The 26,312-nt window shown below is 43.5% G+C and overlaps 1 protein-coding gene, 1 long non-coding RNA gene and 2 other non-coding genes across 8 annotated transcripts in view; 1 reads left to right on the top strand and 3 right to left on the bottom strand.

Moving 5' to 3' along the window:
- The window catches only part of shank1 (SH3 and multiple ankyrin repeat domains 1), a 47,619-nt gene extending 28,720 nt beyond the window's left edge, over positions 1 to 18,899 (top strand). For 2 of the 4 annotated variants that reach the window (XM_047800923.1, XM_047800922.1), the window contains exons 2-14: positions 2,325 to 2,407; positions 2,745 to 2,869; positions 2,968 to 3,103; positions 4,119 to 4,199; positions 6,437 to 6,445; positions 6,646 to 6,672; positions 7,327 to 7,383; positions 7,569 to 7,681; positions 8,282 to 8,393; positions 9,803 to 13,376; positions 14,772 to 14,777; positions 15,818 to 16,729; positions 16,935 to 18,899. In XM_047800923.1, the coding sequence (XP_047656879.1) occupies positions 2,325 to 2,407; positions 2,745 to 2,869; positions 2,968 to 3,103; positions 4,119 to 4,199; positions 6,437 to 6,445; positions 6,646 to 6,672; positions 7,327 to 7,383; positions 7,569 to 7,681; positions 8,282 to 8,393; positions 9,803 to 13,376; positions 14,772 to 14,777; positions 15,818 to 16,729; positions 16,935 to 17,013 (5,314 nt within the window). In that variant the 3' untranslated portion in view covers positions 17,014 to 18,899. Of the gene's footprint in view, positions 1 to 2,324; positions 2,408 to 2,744; positions 2,870 to 2,967; positions 3,104 to 4,118; positions 4,200 to 6,436; positions 6,446 to 6,645; positions 6,673 to 7,326; positions 7,384 to 7,568; positions 7,682 to 8,281; positions 8,394 to 9,802; positions 13,377 to 14,771; positions 14,778 to 15,817 lie in introns of all 4 variants that reach the window. The other 2 variants (XM_047800920.1, XM_047800921.1) reach the window with 2 other exon arrangements.
- Positions 18,900 to 21,810: 2,911 nt separating this feature from the next.
- Positions 21,811 to 25,991, bottom strand: LOC113642129. 2 transcript variants are annotated; one of them, XR_003440472.2, is made up of 6 exons: positions 25,973 to 25,991; positions 25,592 to 25,714; positions 23,027 to 24,033; positions 22,715 to 22,852; positions 22,154 to 22,189; positions 21,811 to 21,961 (listed from the first exon to the last, which is right to left on the bottom strand). It is a non-coding gene; the product is annotated as an uncharacterized LOC113642129 (long non-coding RNA). The 2 variants fall into 2 exon arrangements; XR_007137938.1 differs by having other exon boundaries at positions 22,715 to 22,827.
- Positions 22,026 to 22,115, bottom strand: LOC113642146. Its single transcript, XR_003440474.1, has one exon. It is a non-coding gene; the product is annotated as a small nucleolar RNA SNORD88 (small nucleolar RNA).
- LOC113642144 lies at positions 22,267 to 22,356 on the bottom strand. Its single transcript, XR_003440473.1, has one exon. It is a non-coding gene; the product is annotated as a small nucleolar RNA SNORD88 (small nucleolar RNA).
- Positions 25,992 to 26,312: the final 321 nt, after the last annotated feature.

Genomic DNA, 26,312 nt, shown 5'->3' with positions numbered 1-26,312 from the left:
CATAAATTGTCATAACAGCTGCCGTTAATGCTGAAGGTGATATTTTATATAACGTCTCTTAATTCTGGACTCTGATTGGTCATCGGGTGTCCATTCATTCTCCTACAGTACCTGCAGCTCCGACTGTAGTGCAGCTTTATCTATCATAAATCTTATCCTGTCACGTATATAGTGTCTATTTTCACTGGAGACTCCTGTTAATGTAAAATAAACCTCTTCTTACAGAAAATCTCAAATATTCCGTTATAAATTCTCTCATTGTAACTCACATGATATTTAGGAACGATGACGTAAAAACACGGGGATGTGGATACGGGGATGTGGGTCGGGACTTTCAGAACTAAAATAATTGGTCAAGAAATCAGGACTGAGGACATCACAGTGTCCAGAGGCTGGTAATAAATTAGGGTAATGTATTACTATTTAAAGCTGAAGTGTATTATGTATGAACATTATGTACAGCTATTTCTCATTTTTTTCCCTAAGTATTCACACCTTTCCTCCATGTTCTGCGATTCACAGTCATTTACTTAAACATTAATATCAGCCAACGTGGTCATTTCCTCCTGTACATGTTACCATTATTGCGCATGCACTTTATACTGTACAGAACTGGTAAAAATGTTGTTTCGCGCCACGTATCTCTTTACATGAGACCCACACACATATTTTTTGCTACTGTCATCAAACACACCCACGTCTAAATATAAACCCAGAGCTGGATGTGCAAGCAGAGCATCTGCTGCTGCTCTCACACTTGTTAACTTCTCTCAGGGTTCGACTGTCCGACCGGGTTTTAATCGTTCGCTCTCGGAGCCGTCCGTGACGGCTTTGTCTTTCAGATGTCCCTCTGGTAGGAGCGTTGGCTTCTAGATGACTAATTCCGAGCACTAGCGCTGCCAGGCTCACATGCTGTAGCTCCCTTCACAGTGTATGTCTACATATTAGCTTGGCTATTTCTTATTTCCAGTTCTGGCCGTTGCTTAGGCAACCGCCAACATCTTACTTACTGTGCCCGCTGCATATAAACATCACAGATGGAAGATGCAGAAACCGAAGACTTCGACAGCATCTTACAAGCCGTGTTTCCGAGCGTACCGGGGTCATGTACTTCCTTCACCCTTCATAGACAGACCCAGCGTTGCACATAAAGACAGATTGTTACAGTAATGTAAGGGGACACGAGTTACAGTGTGACTCTGTGTCATCATACGTAAATCTACAAATAAGATCCAGATAAAACTGGTGTTACAGTATTCTCATGTTTTCAACATAAAGACGGTCCAACGTATTAGTAACAGTTACTGAGTTTTTGATGGCAGAATGAAGCATACAATATGGCTTAGTGGTTAGCACGTTCGCCTCACACCTCCAGGGTTGGGGGTTTGATTCCCACCTCCACCTCGTGTGTGTGGAGTTTGCATGTTCTCCCCGTGCCTCGGGGGTTTCCTCCGGGTTCTCCGGTTTCCTCCCCCCAGTCCAAAGACATGCATGGTAGGTTGATTGGCATCTCTGAAAAATTGTCTGTAGTGTGTGTGTGTGTAAGTGAATGAGAGTGTGTGTGTGCCCTGTGATGGGTTGGCACTCCGTCCAGGGTGTATCCTGCCTCGATGCCCGATGACGCCTGAGATAGGCACAGGCTCCCCGTGACCAGAGAAGTTCGGATAAGCGGTAGAAGATGAATGAATGAATGAATGAATGAATGAATGAATGAATGAATGAATGGATGTTAAAACAGTGACATGTTAGAGGTAATGCCAGTGCTACTGAACCAATACAAAGGACGATGTGTGTTGGACAATATTTTATTTAGTAATGTCAGAGGACAGAGGACAGAGGACAGAGGACAGGGGTTGGCGTCCTACATTGCAGTGTTACTGTGTAGTCAACTTACAGACTTGTACTTGCAGGTGCTGACATGTTACAGGGTTACAGATGTTAGTGTTACAGACGTTACAGATGTTACAGACGTTACAGATGTTGCAGTGCTTCAGTTTTACAGATTCTGGTTGCACGTTGTCGCAGATGAAAGACAGGACAGGATTATGCAGATATTCACACCTTTCCCCTGTCCTCTGACCCCCCCTTTCCCTAAACCTAAGCCAAGTGCTTGAGGACTTTCACCTGTACCAATGTCTCCGTTGTACTGTACACTTCCTGGAATGTTTTTTTTCTCTCTCTCCTTTTTGCTCTTCTGTCTCCCTCCATTTCTCTGCCCTCTCTGTATTCTGTTCCCGGCACCACCGCTCACATTGCCAACTCAGCTCAGTGTTTCTCCTCCACTAACCCTTCCTCCTTCTTCTCTGTCTCTTTGTTTCTCTTAGTGACTACATAATAAAGGAGAAAACAGTGCTCCTGCAGAAAAAAGACAGCGAGGGTTTTGGCTTTGTGCTGAGAGGGGCCAAGGGTAAGAATCCTCATCCTCACTGTCTGCCATTCACTCTCTCTCTCTCTCTCTATCTCTCTCTCTCTCTCTCTCTCTCTCTCTCTCTCTCTCTCTCTCTCTCTCTCTCTCTCTCTCTTTCTCAGCAGACTCTCATACTGATCATACTGATGCCTTGCCAAGTGTTCTATTATTCCACTGTTGTATTCAAAGCTCAGGTTAGGTGACATCATCATTTCTCCTTACCCATGACCTACCCTTCTCTGACTCTGCATCTTGTACAGCAGACACTATGTCACTCCAGTACGTGATAACTGGAATTTCGTTCATACTTGGAACTGTGTGGGTGTGTGTTTTGTAGCACAGACACCCATTGAAGAGTTTACACCCACACCAGCCTTTCCAGCACTGCAGTACCTTGAGTCTGTCGACGAGGGAGGCGTGGCCTGGAGGGCTGGTCTACGGATGGGTGACTTCCTGATCGAGGTGTGTGCATGGTGGAAACATGGATCGGGTAGGGTATGTGGTAACCAGCAACTGGTAGGGTACGTGGTAACCAGTGTTCTTCCACTGTCTTTCATCAGGTAAACGGTCAGAATGTGGTGAAAGTTGGCCACAGGCAAGTGGTCAACATGATCAGACAAGGCGGAAACAGCCTGATGGTCAAGGTGGTGATGGTGACTCGCAATCCTGACATGGAGGAAGGCTCCAGGAAAAAAAGTAAGGATTAAGATGATGATCATATGATGCTTACAGACGGCATAAACAGAAAGACATAAAACATTTTTCTTTTATACAACAACGTGTTTCTGTTTGAACAAATGACATCACATGACATGACATGACATCACATACATGACATGACAAAACATTACATGACATGACAAAACATGACAAAACATGACATGATATGACATGACAGAACATGACATGATGTTACATGACATGATGTTACATGACATGACATGACATACATGACATGACATGACAAAACATGACATGACAAAACATGACATGACATGACATCACATGACAAAACATGATATGACATGACAGAACATGACATGATGTTACATGACATGATGTTACATGACATGACATCACATACATGACATGACATGACATGACATGACAAAACATGACATGACATCAAATGACATGACAAAACAGAACATGACATCACATGACATGACATGACATGAAAAAACATGACATGACATGACATGACATGACAAAAACAGTGTAAATACACTACATTTGAGTGTACAGTATATACCGTATATATATGTATATCTAAATAAATGTATTTGATCTTTTTTTGTATCGATAAGAACCAGTTTATCGAAATAAACCTATAAAACACGTCGTTAGGCACAGATGGATATTCGTCCATGTTACTAGGTTCTACATGAGAGTGCCAAGCCAGTAGAGATTTGGATGCAATGTGAGCTAAAATATGGCTGCCGGTGTGAACGCTAGGTAAAATATGCTTAAGGAGTTGACAGTCTAGCCAAATGCATTGCTGGCATTGATTGGGGGGAAAAATTACAATGGTTCTAAATGAAAAACATCTTGAGCCCTTCCAACAATCTACTTCAAAATCTTTGACCTTCAGTGTGAGAAGGCTTTTAAGCTGCTCGGTCTATAATAACGATGATGATGATGATGATGATAATGAAGATGATGTTATTCCTTACAATGTTTCTCTTTCTTTCTTTCTCCTTCTTTACCTCAGTCCCACAGCAGAGTAAAAGGCTGAGCACTCCAGCCATCGCACTGCGCTCCAAGTCCATGACCTCAGAGCTGGAAGAGATGGGTAAGGACCGGGATGACAATGAAGATGAGGAGAGGAAAGATCAGAGTACAGATGTAGAGACAGTTGAGCGGGAGCAAGTACATATGGGAGTAGAATTGAGAAAGAGAGAGAGAGGGGGGAGAGACATTGAGAGCGAGAGAGAGAGAGAGAGAGAGAGAGAGAGAGAGAGAGAGAGAGAGAGAGAGAGAGAGAGAGATGAAGAATGAGGGCGGATCAGAAGCAGAAAGCTAGCGATGCCTTCATGAGGAAAGATGACTAAACGAAAAAAAATGGTAAGACACGGGAGAGAGAGAGAGACGAGGGATGGGGTGAAAAAATTCAAGCGTCGAGTCTCAATCCATCTCACTGTTCTTTCAGAGATCTCCCACTATCACTGTCTGCACCCACAGTACAGGTAACACCCCCCATCCTCACCCAAAATAACCCTGCCCACCCTCACCCCTCTTTCTCTCTTTTTGCCCCACTGAAGAATAAACTCAGCCCGATCGTACGGCCATGGCATTCCCACATTCCTGAGCAGCTGTAGTTTGTGTCTTTGTTGCTGTAGTAACACCACAGGGGGTGGGTGTTGGTGTAAAAGGAGACTTTGTGTTGGCTGGTTCAGAGAAATGTACAGGCTGGATTCGTTCCGAGCATGCTCAGTGCAAACTGGTAGATGCTCGTGTAGAAACTCCAGTAGATGCTGGACTGGTTCTGAGCATGCTCCGTGTGTTAGAGTGGACTCTGGTTCTGAGCATGCTCCGTGTGTTAGAGTGGACTCTGGTTCTGAGCATGCTCCGTGTGTTAGAGTGGACTCTGGTTCTGAGCATGCTCCGTGTGTTTGAGTGGACTCTGGTTCTGAGCATGCTCCGTGTGTTAGAGTGGACTCTGGTTCTGAGCATGCTCCGTGTGTTAGAGTGGACTCTGGTTCTGAGCATGCTCCGTGTGTTAGAGTGGACTCTGGTTCTGAGCATGCTCCGTGTGTTAGAGTGGACTCTGGTTCTGAGCATGCTCCGTGTGTTAGAGTGGACTCTGGTTCAAAACACTCTCTTTTTATTGTAGTCGTTCTGATTCTCGGTGTGTTCATTGCAGCTTTGCAAGGTTCTGAGCATGCTCAATGCAGACCAGAATTGTTCTGTGGATGACAGCTGCAGGCTGGATGGGTTTCTGCTTAGTGAGGCTGGTCTGGTCCTGAAATTATGACAGGTTCTGGTTTTGAGCATTGAGCTTGAAGCATATCAGATTGCATCTAATTTTGAGAAAGTGACGTGACGTGACATACGGCTAAGTTCGGTGACCCATACTCAGAATTTGTTCTATGCGTTTAACCCATCCAAAGTGCACACACACAGCAGTGAACACACACACAGCAGTGAACACACACACAGCAGTGAACACACACACAGCAGTGAACACACACACAGCAGTGAACACACACAGCAGTGAACACACACACAGCAGTGAACACACACCCAGAGCAGTGGGCAGCCATTTATGCTGCAGCGCCTGGGGAGCAGTTGGGGGGTTCGGTGCCTTGCTCAAGGGCACCTCAGTCGTGGCCGACCTGAGACTTGAACCCACAACCTTAGGGTTAGGAGTCAAACTCTCTAACCATTAGGCCACGACTTCCCCTAGAATCTGGATATATTCTGGTTCTGAACAGATTGGAGAGTTTTTGGCAGGACATTGCAGCATGGATGAGTGCTGAACACACTCATTGTGCAGGAAACAGGTTCTGAGCATGCTAAGTGTGGACTGGATGGTTTTTGAGCATGCTAAGTGCAGGTATGAATGGTTCCATCCTCAGGACCTGCTGAGGTCATTTTAACTTTATAAATAAGTGTCAGGTGTTAAAAGCATGGCGACGATGTGCCATTCTCAGCCATATGCTTTAGTCTAATGTGCTGAATTAATGCAGCTCAGGTTCGCTCACCTCATTTCCCCCGTCAGACCTGTCGCCCTGTCACTGTAGCACTATGAGAGCTGTGATCGCTTCAGCAGAAATAGTGCACTGCCCGTGATGCCCTAGTTTATGAGCGAGGTCTTTCTTTCAGATAGTATTGTTTATGTAAAAATAGCAAGTGACCCACAATCACCTTTCACTTTTTACACATCCAGCAGTCTTTCAGTCTTTAGTGGCTCCACTCAACCCTTCTTGTAAACTTGTCCCCGTAATGCAGTCTTAGTGCTCTAACCCTTGACCTCATTGACCTCAACCCTTTTCCTTTCTTTTGCTTGTCCTCATTGATGGGACACAGTTGATAGAGGTAAGAAATACTGATGCGGGACTGTTTACTGTGGTGTGTGTGTGTGTGTGTGTGTGTGTGTGTGTGTGTGTGTGTGTGTGTGTGTGTGTGTGTGTGTGTGTGTGTGTTTTATGCCCTTCTAAATTTGATTAAAGCAAAAAATGTGTCATGATTAGTTGAATAAATCTTAATTGCAACTCTTCGTTTGCTTCCTCTCACAGCTTCAGCCCCATGGAAAAAAAAAACAGGTAAGGTGTGTGTCAGGTTGCTTTCACACTGAAACGTGTAAGGAACAAAGTTATCCGAGAAATGCCGTGTTAGGAAAATAATTGACAACGGTTTCATTTTAACCCGATCGGTTTAGATTGTTTTTCTATGTATATTTATATCTATGACTTTATAAGTGAGCGATTGAGGGTTAAGGGCCTTGCTCAGGGGCCCAAGTGTAGCAGCTTGGTGCACCTTGGGGTTTAAACTCATAACCTTCCTATCAGTAGTCCCACACATTAACCACTAGGCTACCGCATCCCTGGAACATCCCTGGAGACTCTTTCCATAAATATTAATAGCCTTAAATTATGTAGAGTGCTGATTGGTCAGAACATTAAAAAATAAACGCTTGATGTCACTCTGCACTTTTCTGCAAAGATGAACCGCATACCAAACTGTAAATAAACAGCCGGTGACATCAGTCCTTTTAAAACTCGACCGTATTCCTGTATAACGTCACATAAAAAGTGAGCTGTGAAAAAGAAAGAAAGAAAAAAAAAAGACAATGTTGGGTCTCTCTCGTAGCAAATCTGCTTATGGGCCGAATCCAATAAGGAGTCACTATAACTGTGTGTGTGTGTGTGTGTGTGTGTGTGTGTGTGTGTGTGTGTGTGTGTGTTTGTTTTTTACAGAGTTTGAATCTTCACAAGCTACAGAGAAAAAAAGGACCGTCTATCAGATGGCTTTGAGTGAGCAATCTCCGTATTATGTATATTTTTGTACCGTGATGTGGATGGAGGTGTAAATATGTAGAAACGCTGAAGTTTAACAAAACTGTTTATATGAAAACGACATTCTGTAGCATAACGTCATCGCTCGAAACATGTTTATGAAGAATCTAATGTTTATGAAACTGCTTCCTCTCTGTTTTCAGACAAGCTGGACGAGATTTTAGCTGCAGCGCAGCAGACCATCAGCACCAACGAGACCCCAGTGCCAAGGGGTCAAGCATTGAAGAGGGAAAGGGGACGCGGCTTCTACAACGAGGTGTGTGTGTCTATGTTTAGCGTCCACCACAAATGCCAATGTAAATATCCGGAGATGTTTAAAATCGACCCGATGCCTTAGTGCCGCTGAGGGCATTTTCATCAAGATGACTTTTTTTTTTTGCTACAGTATTTTTTTTTAGACTCGGTTATTTCTTTATTTAGAAACTGCTAAATAAAGAACTAGAATTCAGAATTCAGTTTGATAAAGATTTTTAAAAGATTACAAAAAAGTAAAGTTTTCTAGTAATTTCCTGCCTGTTCATGAAGCTCTATGACATGATAGGAATGAATACAAAATTGTTGAGTAGCAGTAGGACAGTGGAATGTTGCGTGAAATGTTTTGCATGGTTGAGATTTTTCAGATTTTGCTGGTGCCGTTTGTCTATCTGCTGTCTTGTCTCGATGGCTTTGTGTTTAATGGCTCGGAGCTACAGCACCCTCTTGTGGCTAAAGGAATTGTTGGTCCACTTTAAGACTTTCATAATTAAACCTTTAGATAAATTTATTCAGGTTAAAAATATATGTTTATATAATCATGTCATTTGTAGATTGATTATATCATTCCATTTTCTCTCATCCCTCCTTTTTGTTTCACCAGTCAAATTTCGATCAATCTGGGACGGGAATAATGCCAGGGACCAGCTACGACCGTGGCCCGTTTGTGTCCAGCCACGCCCAGCAGCACGGTATGCTGCGACAGAAGTCCATCGGTGAGGCTGTCCGTCTGTCTGTCTGCCTGTCTGTCCGCGCAGCTGTGTTTTTTTTGCCAGTGCCTGTGCTTCCAGATTGCCGGTGTAGTTTTGGGTCTGTAAAAATACATCCTGGTAAACTCCATACACCTGAATCACACCAGCTTCCACTTTGTCTTGCTCCATGAGTTTCAGCCTGGGTTTTCTGATCACGAAGCTATGGTGATCTTGTGTCAAAAGCCTTTCTAAACAAGGCTACATTTATGGAGTGGAACACAGTGAACTCTAGTAAAATTCAGGATGTTCTTTACCATGCTGCTGTAGAATGTCTTCATCGGATGTCAGGAAAAATCTTGCTTTTTGCAGTTTTTTGCACTTTCGCACTAATTGTAGCTTGTAGCAGATAAGTTAATATGTTATAGCTAATAACTTTTTATTAGTTTTATTTGGGTCATCCACTGTCTCTCCCCCAACTCCCCACCACCACCACCATTTATTTATTTTTTTACTTCATGAGTTGTTTTTTTTCTTATTGGAAATCATTTGTCTAGGCATGTAAACACTTTAATATGTCTGTGTTTTAGCTCACACAAACTCTAAACAAGACTAATTACCCATTTCCTAAAATAGACAATACAAGATCAGCTGGGTGATTAACCTACATTCTCTTTGCTTAGAAGCAGCATGGTATCAGATAACCACAATATTTACTAAACAGGGTACTGATGGGTCTTCCTAAAGGCTGAAATTACATTTAACATATGGAAGTGTTTAAAGAAGAATTAAAGTGTTTATACAACTATTAGTTTTGTGTAACCCATGCCTGTCGTCAAACCAGGAACCCAGGAGCTGCAACACTACCTGCTATGCTATAAAGTTTCTATCATGTAGTCACAAAAAAAAAAAAAAAACCTAATCATGGTTTCTACCATTCCCATAACAAACAAGTCACTTAATGTTGGCATAACTGATGTCAGAATTTTAGATTGTAAAGTTCCTATTGCTGATTCTATGCTGAGAATCCTATGGCTTAAATCCAACCCTCTTACCTGATAAACACACCATTGTTGCTTCACTGTGGGTTTTCGTGTTACAAAACATTTTGCCAGTGTTTGTAACATGAGCACACATACATACAGCAACTAACACAGTTACATACAGGCATAATATAAATCATACTCACTAATATTAATCAAGCTAACAGACAGACAGACAGACAGACAGACAGACAGAATTATAACTAGATGAATTTGGACCAGATTTAATTTTTTCACTTTCAGTCAATTACTTACTTCGTATAAGTAATTAGTGAAAGTTTTTTCTAGTTTCATATCTATTTTAATTTCTAGATCTCTACCACATGTTAACCCTACATCATTCTTTTACTTTTTTCTTTTTTTTCATTCTTACATCTATCTCTTATACTTCAGGGGTTCCTGAGGAGGAGAAGCAGTTCCTTCATCCTCCAGCCATGAAGTTTGCACGAAGCCTTTCAGTCCCCGGCCCTGATGATATTCCTCCTCCACCAACCACAGCTCCCCCTGATCCCCCTTTCTCCTCTGCACCTCCTATGGGCTGGAGAGGCAAGACTTCCCAACAGCCTTCAGTGTCTGTTTCACAGTCTACCTCCACCTCCACCCACTATCAGCTTTATTCCCAGCCATCTCACTACACGCATGGACCAAGAGACAGGTCCCCTGGACCACCCACAAGCTCTGCAGTTTCTGACCATGCAACGTCTTATTCCCATGCCCAAGTTCACCCCTCTGTCACCAGTAGGACTGCTTCCCGGAAGGTTGTGGGCTACACCGGAGATTCCACAGGAGCTGGGGGAGCATCAGGGGCAAGATCAGCTGGTTTGAGGAGAGGCTACAGCAACGCAGTTCCCCCCACTAGTGTGGCCACAGTGATCCCTCAGCAACAACAAACTGTTCAGAGCCAGCAGACAAGAGCGGAGCGTACAACACCAGGGACAGCAGCTGCAGGCGGAATCCAGAAAGTGGGTGTAAGAAGAGGCAAGGGGCCTCTTGTAAAGCAGTCAAAGGTAGAAGACCTACGTTCTGTTCAGGGCACGCTAGGAAGTAAAGATTCTGTGGAAAAGAGCTCCATTCCTATCCCAACTATCATTGTCAAAGCTCCCTCCACTAGCAGCAGTGGACGCAGCAGCCAAGGAAGCAGTGTTGAGGCTGATGTGCCCCTTCCAGGAGAAAGTGACAGTTCTAAAGCCCCACCTATTGCACCCCCACCTGCCCCCACCATGCCCCCACCTGATCCACCATCAGTCCCTCCACCACCACCACCTTCACTGCCACCACTCAGACCTCAGGAGAATCTGGACTTCACTAGCCAGTTTGGTGCTGCCATTGTGGGAGCAGCCCGCAGGGATCGTGAGCGCTTTCATGAAGCTAGACGGAAGAGTGCCTCCTTTTTTCTCTCTGCTGAGGAAGAACTTGCAGGAAGTACTGTGGTAGCAGGAATAGGAAGGAATCAGGCCTCCCAGCAGCAGCTGCAGCAGCAACTGAGCTCCCAACCTACACCTCGCCTGAGACCCTCCAAATCTATTGATGAGGGCATGTTCTCAGGTGACACATTCATTCAGCATGCGCGCAGCATGCCACCTGCCTTTGGTTTACCAGAATATTCCACATCTGCACCTTTGGGAGACTATCAGCCTAAGTCTGTACCTGCTGATTTCTACCTGGGAGCCAGTCGTCAACAGCCACAACAGCCACAGCCTACCACCACCTTTATCCACCCACTGACAGGGAAAGTTCTAGACCCATCCTCTCCACTGGGCCTGGCTCTAGCTGCACGGGAGCGTGCTTTAAAGGATGATGGACGGATGCGCAGGGAAAGGGCTAGTGAACACCATTTCACCCGCCAACACTCAACTGTGGGATCTTTTCCTTCATCTGCTGCACCACCATCATCAGTGCTCTCTCACTCAGCCACTTCCTCTTCCCCCATGATATCTTCTGTTGCTCAGTCCATTGGCTCTTCCTCATACCTTGTCACATCCTCTTCACTGGCTGCCACCACCACCTCCACTCGCCCTCCTTCACCCAGGATCCTTAGAGGAGGGGGGGGAGGTTGGACAGAGGAGACTGGGGAACGTGCTGAGAGAGAGGCTGCAGGAGCTGCACCTACCAGGGAAGGGCTGAGGGTTCGTTTCTCTGAGGACAAAACAGTTCACACACATCACTACCAGTCTCAGCACTACCAACCCACACAGAAGGAACGAGAGAGAGAGCGGCAGAGGGAACGTTCCCGGGAACGAGAGAGGGAGAGGGAGAGAGAGATGGAAAGAGCTCAGAGCCAGCAACAGCCATCCACACAGCTGACTACTCAGCAACATCGGAGACCATCCTTCCTGAGAATGGAGAGTGAAGCAGGAACATACATGCTCTCACTCACACCTCCATCTCCTCCATCTACTGCCATGACAACAAGCACACCAACAGGACCAGGGACTGGGGGAGAGGGAGCCAGTGGCATGGCACTGATGGTCCTCCCTCCTCCAGCTCCTTCAGTGGATGTAGATGATGAATTTGTGTTTGCTGAACCTTTGCCACCTCCACTAGAATTCGCTAACAGCTTTGATCGTGGAATAAGTTATTCTGCCATAATTAGTAACAACCTTGCAGCAACTCGGCAGCAACAACACCATCCAGCACCTCCACCTCCACCGCCACCTCCACCTCCTCCAAAAGATGCCTTTATGACTGGCTTCCCTGCTCACACACCCCTGCCCTCTCCACAGGCTGGGGACTCCACCACCTCTAGTCTTACCTCCTATGACAGTGAAGTTGCAAATTTGACCCAGTCTGCACCTTCTCCCTCTTCAGCTTCTCCAAACCCTCCCCCACCTCCATCACCATCCACCCTACAACCTTCTGGACCCCCTCCACCTCCCTCTGTGTCACCACCTCCTCCTCCCTCTTCCTACCACAGACCTTATAGCTTGTCTCAAGCCCACCACCTCTATAACAGCACTCCTGCAACCAGACGTGCCACTTCTCCCACACCACCACTTATTACAATCCCAGCCCCCCCTGCCTATGGGGGACCTCTTGCTGCTTCTTCTACTCCTGCTACATCTGCCGCATTGAGAGGGACTTCCAACCTCTCCATGACCTCACCCTGTGCAACAGCAACCACTACCATTACAAGTGCTGTTGCTGCTAGCACTGTGCCTGCTGTTAGCCTGCACACCCAGCGCATGGCAACTGTTTCCACAGTGGCTACAGGGAGTGGGAGTAGGCGGCCCAGTGCTGAGCACCACCCACCACCCACCTCAGCCATGGCCAAGAGTGGGGAGTCCCAGGAGACTGTAGTGGACTCTGGTATTGAGGAGTTAGACAGCCGTAGCAGCAGTGACCACCATCTGGACAGTATCCTGGCACTTAGCAGTGGGGGAGTCAGAGAAAGGATGGAGAGAGCAGCGGACAGTGACAGGACAAGCGGAGCAGATTTCCTAGAGTCCTACATGAGCTATCTGGATGGACAGACTTTTGAAATGCACAACACTAAAGCAGCAAGCACTGCTTCTACGTACCCTAAAACGCAACGTTATAGAGAGGGCAGCCGTGCATCAGAGCTCAGGCGGCAGACCAGCACAGCTCCGCCAGCCTATCACAGGCGCCGTGGGGAGGAGCAGCCTGAGGAGGAGGAAGAGCCAGAGAATGGAGAAGAAGAGGACATGGCCACTCGGGATGGTTACAGCATTAGGGAAGGACAAGGATTGTCTCGCTCTGCTGTCATGTACTTTGATCGACCCCGAACGCCTGAGATGAAGCCCCTTTGGGGTGATGGGTCTTCTAGCGTTACACAGATAGTGACTGAAAGTGGAATTCAGTCTGATGCATCTTATCTGGAAGGCCGTAAACTGCACCCACCCATGTCTGGCATGAAAGCCAGCATCATCAGTGAACTGAACACCAAATTGCAACAAAGGAACAAGGGAATAGAGAACTGGGGAGCACAGCGATCACTCAGCAGGCACAGGTGTGTGAGAGTAGTGTCAGTATGACTGTGTCATAGCATGTATTTGTGAGGAGACTGGTAGATCTGTGACCGCATGTGTCCTATGTGTGTGTTTTTGTCTCTGCTGTTGTTGTGTGTTTATATTATTTAAAGACATGCAAATTGGAATATGAAGATATCCTTTATCTTCACTTATGCAAGTAGAGCATAGTGAAATTATCTTCTTCCAACATCCCTTTGCTGGGGTCAGTCCTTATCAGAAAGAATCAGTGGCCCTTGCTCAGGGGTCCAGTAGTAGTATGTGGTGGTTTCATGGCTGCTCTTCTGCTTGCCTTTTTGGTATTATTTGATTCTTATGCACTAGCTTAATAATATCTTAATCAAGTCCTTTGTATGAGATTGCATTTTAGATTTTCTGTTCTGTTTTTCTCTGCTCAGTATGCTCTTATTGGAATATAAATCTTTCAAACATCCCAAACACATTCTAATTAGACAGAGAACTATGCATGTGCAAAACTAAATATATATTTACATTTACTGCAATCATGGGGCAAAGGAATATTTTAGCCAAACACCAAAATTACACTGTTTACAAATTTTCTACTTGCCTGAATTATATTCAGTTAATCGTGGCATTTTTTGGTCTTGCGAGGCTGCATATCCAAAGGTCAATCACTCAAATATTTAACGGAATTTTATAAGGTTTGATTTTCCCCAACTCCAGAGTAGAGGAGAGTCCAGCCTCTCTCAAGGAGTTGGATTCCAGAGCCCAAGCTGTGTGTGGAGGTGAGCCCAACTTTATTTAGTCGGTATCTCCCAACCTCCCACACCAGCTCGGGCTCCTTCCCCCCCAGCGAGGTGACATTCCATGTCCCTAGTGCCAGATTCCGTGTCTGGGGATTGGGTCGCCGAGGCCATCCACATTGCACCGGCCCCTTACGGTTTCTCCTGCAGGTGGTGGGCCCACAGGAGATCGGCCCCACGTCGCTCTTTCGGGCTGAGCCCGGCCGGGCCCCGTGGGGCAAGACCCGGCCACCAGGCGCTCGCAACTCCCAACCCCGGGCCTGGCTCCAGGGCGGGGCCCGGTTGCACCTTACCGGGCGACGTCACGGACCTTGATTTCACCTTTCTCATAAGGGTTTTTTTTTTGAACCGCTCTTTGTCTATTTTTGTCCCCAAAAATCTGCAACTTGCATGAACAGTTATACTGAAATCGATCCTTGTGCATTTATACCTGTCTTGCTTCCTGATAGATCACATATTTGCGTGCATGTGACTTGCTTGGCTGTCACTGCTGAATTAGTCTGCATTGGCTATGTAAACTCTGTCTGTATCTATGTGTTTAAACTGTTCCTTCTTTTTTGTTATCTCTGCTTTAATCCTACTGTCCATGTCCATCTGTCTGTCCTTCCTCAGATACAGGTAACTGAACCACTGTTCTCTCTGTCTACTGTATATGCTCACCGTACCTTTAAATGTATTAGAACGGCAAGGCCAATTATAATGGTTTTTTTCTTTTTTTTCCTTTACACTATATGGGTTAGAGATCAAATGACAAAAGTCGGATGTTAGAACAGAAATTCCACATTCGTTTCCTTATATTAAGATGTGTTAAAAAAAAAAAAAAGAAACTTTTAATGGTAGCCCATCCGATATTTAGTTGACAAAATATTTCTGGCGAGTAAATTTTATTTTGCCAACGATCATCATTTAGCGTGCCCGTTCCAGACAAATCCATGCAAGCCGATACCTTCAGACTACCTCCAACATGCGACTGATGACTTTGTATGTTTTGGATCATGAGCAGATTCTTTATTTCTTTACGCTTTGTCCTTTCCATCACTTTGGTAGAGGTTTATTTTGTTTCGAGAATATTTGTGCTTATGTCTGTATTTTTTAAAGACTCCAAACTGATCTTCAGATTCATAGTGCAGATGTGAGGTTTGCATTCTGTGTTATGGCCTCTACATCTCTGAATGCAGAATTGTGATATTTTTACCCCTGGAGCTTGTTGGGTTTTATTTTGTTGGTGACTGTTATTTTTGGGTTACTTGCCTTGGCCAAGCTGCTGTTGACCAAGGCTAGCAGTTTCTTTCTTTTTCATGACATTTCAGTTTGTTGTATTGGTACTGTCCACTGCTTGTGCAACAACCCTGGATTATACCTTTTCTCAGTCTCAAAATGCCTTTATCATATAGTCAATTCTCATGATTTAATGTTGGTTCATAAATATTCAGAGCTATTAATTGTTTATTATTAATTAGTATTAATTATTAAGTTGCATTTTTGTAAATATAAAAACAATTGTGTGTATTCCAACAAATCCTGATTATTTTTGCTCTCTTAGTCATTACCCATCTTTCTACTGTTTCCCTGTTTGTTTTATTCATCTGTTTTTCTAATTCCTGTTTCTCCTTTGTCTCTCACTCTTTCTTTCCTAATCTGTCCATTTTCCCCTCCAGGTTCTCTGAGGACTCAACAGGTGCACTGAGTCCTCCATCAGTACGTTCTCCTTCTCCATCTCCTCTGGCTCAGCCTGCACTATCTCCATCTCCTACAGCTTCCCCCCATCCTCCTCTATACCCAAACTGGGCTCGCTCACCTTCCCCGCAGCCCCCCAGTGCCCCTTCTCAAACCCCCTCCACTGCCCCTGGCACCACTGCCCGCTCCCATTCACCTGTTTCGCCTTCAGGCTATGCACCTTATCCCACCTCCCCTAAGCACCGCCCCGTTTACCGCTCCAAAGCCCTTGAGTTCCAGTTCATCCCAAGCAGGGAGACACGTAAGGCAGAGTCTCAGCGCCGACGAGCACCCAGTCCCCTCATCTCACCCTCAGAGCGTCCCAAACTGGGTCCCCCACGCCCCTCTTCTCTCCCTATCCTTCCCACTACACCTCTCTACAGCAGCTTATATGACTTACGTGGTTCTATCACCCCTCCATCCCCTGCTAATCCCCTAGGTGATGCTTACTTCTCTCCATCCCCTCCTTTGTTTGCTCCTTCTGGAGCACCGCCACCACCCAATTCATCCCTGGTGGTCTCTCGCTCCCTTTCACCCACCCATTTCCTGTCTGGTTCATCTTCCCCACCACTCCACTCTATAGCTCCACCCACTTGTCTGAGTTATCCTCACTTGCCTCCTCCATCCCCGTCCAAGCCCTTTGCTGCCAAGCCATTGCCCTACTGGACCAAGTATGACGTAGCTGATTGGCTGGCCTACCTGAACCTGGCTGAGCACAGGGAGCGCTTCCTGGACAATGAGATTGATGGCACACACCTGCCTTCTCTCACCAAGGAAGATTTCCTGGACCTTGGTGTGACTCGTGTGGGCCATCGCATGAATATAGAGCGAGCTCTCAGGAGGGTGATGGACAGGTGAGAAGGAAAAAGAAGGGGTAAAGAGAGAGGAGTATGCAGGGGGTTAGTGCATGGGCAGTGATATCAACTGGATTTGGCCACTGCATGAGCTGAAATATGGCATGATGGAAAGGAACGGGTCAGTGAAAGGGAAAAACAAGGGCAAGACAGACAGATATACAGACAGGCTGCTTCTGTATAAAGGCTTTCCACTTTCCCTCAGGTTGTCCTCTAGCCCTTTTCCAGTTTCTGCCCTCTCCCCGCGAGATGGAAGAGCCAGAGACGAAGGTGCCCGGAGCTGAGAGGACAGACCGAAGGCTAGAAAGACACTAAGTACAAAGTGACAAAACTCTGAGCAACTGTGGCTATCTGAGGCTGACAAACCTCTTCACAAACAGAAGCAACCAGGGCATCACCATTACCAGGGAAAGTTGAGCGAAAAGAAGAGTAAGAGATGCAGGGATGGAAGACGGGAATTACCGAGCTTATCAGGCAACAACCCACCCAAACACTCCTCACAGGTCGCTCACAAATGAAGGTGCATTCTCACACGCTCACTTTCACTGATCAGACAAGGGCCTGAAATGTAAATCAGTTACAAGAAACCCTAAAAATATCAACAAGACCATTATCTGAGCCAAATACTTTAAGAGAAACTTTGATCATATTTATTGCATTTCTTGGTTTGTTGATATATTATTTATGTTGCAAGTGTGAAACTGAATCATCCATTGCACTCGTTCTAATTTTTTTGTTAGTGTGGCATGTGAATCTATGCCTTAAACTCCCTTTTCTGGTTCTTGGTTGGTCTTCATTAACCAAAAAACAAAACAGTGGTACAGTCAATGAGAGGAAAGAATTTGATTGGGTAAAACCTATGTGCTCAGAGCAGTGGCCAGTTTACTGCCTAATACCTAACTCGAGAGAATGTGTGTGTGTGTGTGTGTGTGTGTGTGTGTGTGTTTGTGTGTGTGAGAGAGAGAGTTATCAACTAATGTTGGGAGGTTGTTTTTAGTTTTTACCTTTGGAATCATTCGCCGAAGCTTGCTAATGTATTGTGCTAGAACCTTCTCATGGCATATATATAAATATATATAAACAGACTGGTCACTGTATTACAAACCCGTAGCAAAAAACAAACACAAGAAAAACTACAAACAAGTGCCCAGACCAACATGATACACATAAACACTTACCTTTTGTTACATCAGGCTCACCTCCATAAATATAAACCCATCATTTAATCAAAATACAAAAATGGGACATAATCTAAAGTTGGACCATAGGTGAATTACATGAACAAAAAAGAAAACCTTCAGCATTTTTATGAGACTCTGGACCAGTTCAAGTGACTGCTACTCGACTGAACAGCGATCCGGAGGTTCACTGTCCATAAGGGAGGCGGAAGAGGCCAGAACCTCTTTCCTAATCGCACCTCCTTTCACAGTACTCACTCTCTTTAATAGGAGGCAAAGTGGGATGTGCAACCAGATGCCCTAAATTTGTGGCATTCATGCTTATACCTGTTTTAATATGATGATTGTTCTTATAACAAAGACATTTTTAAACTTTAAATGGGTCTGGAATACTAATGTTGTTATATAAAAGAAGAGAGATTTATTGTTATTTACCGCACTTCATTGCTCTCATTCTCCTTGCTGTTATCAGATAAAGCTATGCTATTTTGTTCCCCTTGACTTGAGGTGTCTCTGTGAGGGCAGAGCTTCAGTTAACTCATTAACCCAAATCGTGGAACTTGGATCATGTGGTATCACCGCTAGGTTTTCTTTCACTCCCCTCAATCACCCTATTGGTTAGTAATGACACTGATTTGGCTCAAGTTAGCTACAGTAACTGGCATCGAACTACTAATTTATTTACACACAATAGTTTTCCTGGTATATCTAAATTAGATGCCCCACCCACATTATATTTTTTAGACACTTCTTTCAGGATCTGGTTGGTTCTTCAGACTTCTGTGTGAAAAGTTTGAACATCACAATGGCATTTTGTAGCAAGATATAATCACGGGTTTATTTGGTAGAACTGTTGCTTGTTACAGAAAATGTTTAGCTTTGTTTGTTTTTATAAAGTCAGCCTCGGGAGGCACGGTGGTTTAGTGGTTAACACGTTTGCTTCACACCTCCACAGTTTGGGGTTCGAATCCCGCCTCCGCCTTGTGTGGGTGGAGTTTGCATGTTCTACCTGTGCCTTGGGGGTTTCCTCCGGTTTCCTCCCCCGGTCCAAAGACATGCATGGTAGGTTGATTGGCATCTCTGGAAAATTGTCCGTAGTGAGTGTGTGTGAGTGACTGAGAGTGTGTGTGCCCTGTGATGGGTTGGCACTCCGTCCAGGGTGTATCCTGCCTCGATGCCCCATGACGCCTGAGATAGGCACAGGCTCCCCGTGCCCCGAGAAGTTCGGATAAGCGGTAGATAATGAATGATTGAATGAATGAATGTATGATTGAAGTCAGCCTCTTCTCGAGAACCAGACATACCAAACATACCAGACAGTTTGGTTTTTAGTCACACAAACTACACGTCACTTTATATTGATAAATAAAGTATGGTACAAACTGCCATGGCCAAGATCTTCATACTTACACAGGAAGAACAATTTGACCCATATAAGAAACTATCTATATTATATAGTAAAACCTATATAAAGTTTTACTCACATCTCATTGCTCTAAACAGGAAAAGTCTAAAATGTATAAAATCGAGCAATGACTTGATATAAAAAAAATAAATAAAAAAAACTCATAATGGCACAGCGTTGAAAAGCCAGTTGAGGAATCTGAAGGAATTATGATGTCACATGGTCAAGTTTGATGATCAACGTGAATGTAAGCTCCGCCCTCATCCACCAGGACATGTCGACCCCTATATTTGTGATCGAACCATATATGCAAATATTGCAAGCAAAACCACTTTCCCTGAAGCGTAGTTGTTTAAATGTGAGACGTCTGTGTGCATGAGGCGTGGGGAAACTTCATATCTGTCACATATCAGTGAAAAAAGGGCTTTCTCATCCCGATCAGCTCACTTCAGCGTTACTCCTTCATCAAAACCTACTTTTTATTTTCCCACAGCGAGAAAGAGAGAGAGAAAATATTAAGGTTCTTGCTAAACATTAAGAGAGCTGTGTTCACTTTTTCCACGTGATGACAGCAAGGATGATGACACGCACGATCGTCCTCACTATGGCTTAAAGTGTTCTAAAGAATCTCTGTCTTCCAAATAACATATAAAGACGAAGAGAAAAAGATGTTTATTTATGCCCAGTGCTTTCTCCACATCCTGTATGTCAGAAACACCTTTGTGTTTGAATGCACTTACAGCATCACACAATCGTTCGCATTTGGTGACAAAAGAAAGCAACGTTTTTAACAGTCATCCTCCAGGAGGCGCCACAAAGCCATCCTCAGGTGTTGCTGTAAGGAAGGCTAGAAGGGAAAAACTGAATTTCTTCTCTTTCTTTAAAGAAACGTGGTTCGAAGACAAAACATTTCTGAAATAATTTAGCAATTCAAACTTTAAGACGACCTTCTTTTCTGCACTGGAGCTTCGAGGCTTTTTTGGCGAACAAGTAACAGAAGCCAGATTAGCCTCCTGTGAGCGATCACAAAGCAAGCTATCGTCTGGGTTTGTATTTAATCAGTTTATGTTTCAAATGTTACCCTGCGAGTTGTCTGCTACGTGATGGTGTACTTTCGCTAAAGTTTTTTAGCTTGTCATGAACATGAAGCTTGTTGACCTCCAGCGCAAAACCGAAGCAGCTCAATCTGGAGTCCAAGCTCAACTCGACTCGTTTACTGCACTTCATTTTACCTTAAAGGGGAAAATTCATCTCTCCTCGTGCAAAACCTTCTTTGCACCAGGATGAAGACGCTTTCTGTTCCGCTTCTTTGTTTTCTTTCGCATCCCAGACGAGTGCAAGTGGGAAAACCGTGTCATACATAAGGCTATGCATTCGCTGTGGCAACTTGAAGCAGCTCCATGGCCAAAGAACGGTCACGTGACCCGACCGAAGCCGTAGGTGAGCAGGGTGTGTAGAAAGCATTGCGGTTTGTTTTATTTTTGTTTTCTTTAAAAAAAAAAAATCTGGAAGAATATTACATTACATGAAGAGATGAAAGATTATTTACAGAATATATAAATATATATGTATATGTGGGCTACATATACACATTCATATACACATATGAATTACAAACATTTTAAGATATAAAAGTTATTAGAATTCTAATAAAGATGCAGGAATACCTTTGAGTGGTCTGATGGTTATTGGTTTGTCTTCTGAGAAACACAGATCTACTGAAGCATGTTGGACTTCATTTAGCAACCAGGACATGGATGAGGAGCTCACACAAGAAGATTGATCTAATATTTAAAAAGTAAATCAAGCCTGAATTTGTGTTTTCTTTTTAAATAATTGTCCATATAAGAAGATTCACCAACATGGACCTGATTTTTTTTTCCATGATTTTTGGTGATGTTACATGCAGGTCACACTTATAGACCAAAGGTAAACCTTTTATGAACCCCAGCTAGATAAAGCAGAAAGTAAGTAGGTGATGAGCAAATGAGGAAAAACCAGACTTCATCCCACACACACACACTTTAGACTCACTGCACAAAAACAAACCCTTAATACAAATCATTTAATCCACAGAAACACAAGGACACTAACAAATTCAGACCGAGGACAAAACCATGCAAAATTACAATTAAATGGAGACTTATTTTTAGCATCTTCTAAACATCAAAACTTGGCAGAAATTCTTGTTTATTGGGTGAGAACTTTCTAGAATACAAAACTCTACATGATAGAAAAGCCAGTAACAGATCTACAGATTTAATTCAAACGCCACTTTCAAATATATATATATATTTTTTAAATGATTAAAGTTAAACCATTAAAAGGGATCAGACTGCTGAGTCCAAGCTATCAGGGGAAAACAAACCACAGTGGTGACCATCACTAGGGTGCAATAAGGGGCGTCTGACCAACACGTCTGATGAGCTTTCTACAGATTTGTCAAGCAACAAAATAAATTCAGATGTTCTCAGCTTTAAATAAGCAAACAGTGGAGATCAGTTTTTAAACGGAGGACTTTATTAAGACTCGTACACACTTCAGATCACGGAGACATCGAGCTGATTTCAGAAACTAGAAAAAAAAAAAAAAAAAAAATTCTCTTCTATACTTGAATTTTCCCCAAACGTAGTCTTCACTCTTCATCACCTGAAAACACAACACACACGAGTCAGGAAGCGTGAACCTTTAGAGGGATCGGATTTTATATGAACGTCTCCTCAGACTCCACCATGTCAGGAGCAGAGCTGCACTTCTGTCTTCACAATCACTCAGAGCCCAGTGCCAAACATCAAGGGAGCAAAACGTTCAGAAATAAAACCTTTATTACTGAATACGTACCGTCCATGCTGTCCTCCAGAGAGTGTGTTCAGTGTCCTGAGAGAGAGAGAGAGAGAGAGAGATATTAATGTATCTGATGATTTCATTGATTGATCAGTTGACTGATTGGATGAAGTCTCTTCAGACTCCACCATGTCAGGGGCAGAGCAGCACATCCATCACCACACAATGTCTGAGCCCAGTGCAAGACATCAGCAGAGACTCACTTTGGGAGTTTTTTCTTTCTGTATTATAATATAATATATGCGTGTTACTATTTGGTTCCCTTTCAGATTAAAAATATTGACGGATTCTTAAATTGTACGAAGTTCTTTTTCAAATAAACCCTGGTCAGATTAGACACAAAGCAACAAGCACGAAATCTCACTTTAAGCGAACAAATAAACATAAAGCACTTTAAAATGTGGTGCAAGTGACACGTGGTCACAGAAGGTCGGAGCAACAAACCATCAAAATCATCACTAAACAGGTCAATAACGTTACAATCAGACGACACAGAACAATACAATGTGTTTAAAACTGAGGACTCGAAGACAATAAAAGTTAATAAAAGGATCTTACCGTCCAGCTAACGAGCAAGTTGCTCCAGTCGGAAATAGAAAGACTGGGACCTTCAACATGGCGGCTTTTATCTACCAGGTCTTCAAGGACCTCATGGTATCCGCTGATGATGCCTGATTATAATAAAATACACCCGTACTGCGGCAAACCATCACGAGAAAAAAAAAACTGTTAGGCATTTTTTAATCAACAACTTTATTTCAGAACTGATTTAAAGTCGGTAAAGAAATGAAAACCAAACAAAAACACTCAATGTCATGTTAACGGGCCTCGTGCGCCTTTTATTTATTGATCAGGAACTTGTCTGAATACCTAAAGGTCCCGATGAACAACGGGCTGTTAGAATCGCCATATTGGTGGTTGATGAGTCCTTAATAATGACAAACTTCTTATTGTCTGTGTTCTTCTTCTTGGTCAAAAAAAAAAAACAGTATATTTTCATCTGCTTAAGGAAGAAACAAGAAACCAAGAGCATGAAAAAACCCACGACAGTATATTGATGCTCTATATAATGAAATCTGTGTCTAAATGGGACACATCTGGCTTTAAAGCTGATGCGTGGAAGCAGGAGGACAAACTTTAGAGTTTAGATAACAGTCAAGGCTAAAACACGAGGAAAAACATCATGTGCACAAAAATACTCAATGACCTGAGATTAGAATCCAGTGAGATTCCTTCACCATGGTGTCTGTCACATCATTTTAAAAGGAAGTTTCCTAAACATTTTATAAAACACACTTAAGAACAGAATTTTAAACATTCATGTTTTTTTTTTGAGCACCACCGTATATATTGGCCCTGTGGAGCTCTCGCCGAACAGTTTTGGTGGAAACGGGAGAGTTGAGGTGTGCGTTTAATTCTGCAGTGATTTTGGCAGCCGTGGTTTCAGGGTTTCTGGATACGATCTGGATTAGTACCTGTACATCCTTTTCTGACAGTTTCCTCTTACGTCGACAGTTACTCCTCTTAGATGTAGTTCGTCCTTCGAGAACGTATGCGGTCATTACTTTGGACACCGTGGCTCTCGATACATCACAAAGACCTGCTGTCCTGCTCACGGATGCTCCGGCGAGACGAGCACCAACGATTTGTCCTCTTTTGAACTCGGATATATCTCCCATTATGTTGTGTGGACTGCAGTGTTTTAGCTGCAGGTGTGTTACTGCTCTGCTGATTCAACCTACACTCTGCTCTTATGGAATCGGTGAAGACTGTCCAACAGATCAAGTTTATGTAGATGCGAAACCTCCAAAACTATAACCACCAGTGTTTCAGTTTCATCGTCCAACCCGGTACCTCCAGAGAAAGCATGTAGTGTCCTGAGAGAGAGAGAGAGAGAGAGAGAGAGAGAGAGAGAGAGAGAGACATGATCTATGAATTCAACTCCTTTGTTTCTGCACACAACCATGTGACAGCTTTATTTTGATCATATACAAATATGCATACGCACATTTTATATATTAATATAATACACAATCTTCGCCTATAAAGTCTAGGTTCATTACATAACATTGTGAGTAAGGCCACAACAGTGGATCATAGTGGATTCATAAATTTTAATGAACTGGATTTTTATATAATTTATTCTTTCTAATTCATGAATTCATTCATACATTGTGTAATAAGTACATCTGCACTGACACATGAAACTATTTTACTGCCTTTGTATATTTCAGACTCCAAAGGAGTTGATTTATTAATTGATTTATTAATTGATTTATAGGGCAAGTCGTGGCCTAATGGTTAGAGAATCTGACTCATAATCCGAAGGTTGTGGGTTCGAGTCTCGTGCCAGCCACGACTGAGGTGCAAGGCACCGAACCCCCCCAGTGCTCCCCGGGCGCCGCAGCATAAATGGCTGCCCACTGCTCCGGGTGTGTGTTCACGGTGTGTGTGTGTGTGTTCACTGCTGTGTGTGTGCACTTTGGATGAGTCAAATGCAGAGAACAAATTCTGAGTATGTGTCACCGAACTTAGCCGTACGTCACGTCACGTCACATTCTGTTTTCCTATAAATTTATCAAGAGAAACTCCTCCTAGGACTTTCGAGCCACATGCACCAAATTCGGATATGTTGTTGACCCTTGTCTGAAGTTTGTTGCTATTACTTTTCTAAGCAATCCGAGTACCGGTACTTCCGGTACCGGGTCTCAAAGTGGCCTTTTTTCCCATAGACTCCCATTATAAAATTTGGAGGTTTATAACTGGGCAAGCTTTCGAACTCTCTACACCAAACTCGGCCAGCTCCTTTAGGGTGATACTCTCTACAAAGGTTTAAATTGGTGTACCGACTGGCCTTTCGGTAGTCCCGCAGCCCCGCCCCCAAAAATATGCTAATTCAAAAAACTTTTTACAACATGGACATGTGACATATCAAAACACTCAGAACAAGGAGGGGAACTTCCACAAGGGTATTCTGGTGACGTCACGTGAAAATAAAAAAATTTGCACAACATGGGCATGTGACATCAAAACACTCAGCCCAAGGAGGGGAATTGTGTCAGAGGTTTTCGGATGACGTCACATGCTCGTCTCTGCTTGCCTCCAAATGTTTTGGCACCCTAGAGCTCCACTAGGTTTCACAAGTTTTATGTCCATTTGCCTCCAAAAATCACCGGCCTTTGCCAATACTTGCCTCGTCAAAGCCAACATCAAAGTTTAGTTAATTAATTAAAGACGTAAAGGCAGCTATTCCACCTTTTGACCACAGGATGTCACTAGTGTCCACTGTGTGTAAAACCGTAATGAACCGTTTCACGATACAGTTGAGTCTCGGTGCACAAACAGACCAGTGCGGTTCAAAACAAAACGCATGTAACATTAAAACTCAGACTAAATTGCAAATATTTTAACTTAAAAAAAAAAACAGTGTCTTACCGTCCTGTAAACCAGCAACCTGTTTCACTCCAAAGTGACCCGAAAACACATAAACAGGACCACCAACATGGCGGCTTTTATTTTCCGTGTGTTCAGCGACCTCAAGGTATCCTGGGAGAGTGCCTGATAATAATAACATGATAATAAAATACAGACGTAGAGCGTCAGTCCTGTCTTTATGTAAAATTAAACTTTATTTATTTAGTTATTTGTTTGTTTATTTATGTATATCACGCATTTTGAACACTATAAAAAAATCAACCCAGTACGTTAGTTTTGAGTTTTTTTTGCAATGAGATTGCTATTTATTTAGTTGAACTGATTTAAATATAGTTACAGCAAAATTAAACCGAAAAACGAAAAGCTTTTAAAACACCCCACCACGTTAACGCCTTTGTTTTGCATTCTAAACAGGCGACATGTGTGAACACCTAAAGGTCCTGATGAACAGTGGACGACTCAATCCGCCATTTTGGTTGTTGCTCGAGTTGCGCAATTTGTGACACTTTTTTGCTTTATATTCACATCAATAAACTTATTAATGTATTTTTTTTTTATAATTAACGGACATTATTAGCATGAACATTATCAGCATGAACATTATCAGCATGAACAAAACCCCAAACAAAGATGATTACAATCATTAAATCCTGGATGATAGAAATCTGTGTCTAAATGGGACACATCTGGCTTTAAAGCTGATGTGTGGAAGCAGGAGGAC

Source organism: Tachysurus fulvidraco, chromosome 15 (assembly GCF_022655615.1).
Source record: "Tachysurus fulvidraco isolate hzauxx_2018 chromosome 15, HZAU_PFXX_2.0, whole genome shotgun sequence".
Taxonomy (NCBI): Eukaryota; Metazoa; Chordata; class Actinopteri; order Siluriformes; family Bagridae; genus Tachysurus; species Tachysurus fulvidraco.
The sequence above is the reverse complement of the archived record's forward strand: the minus strand, read 5'-3'. Positions and strand labels throughout refer to the sequence as shown.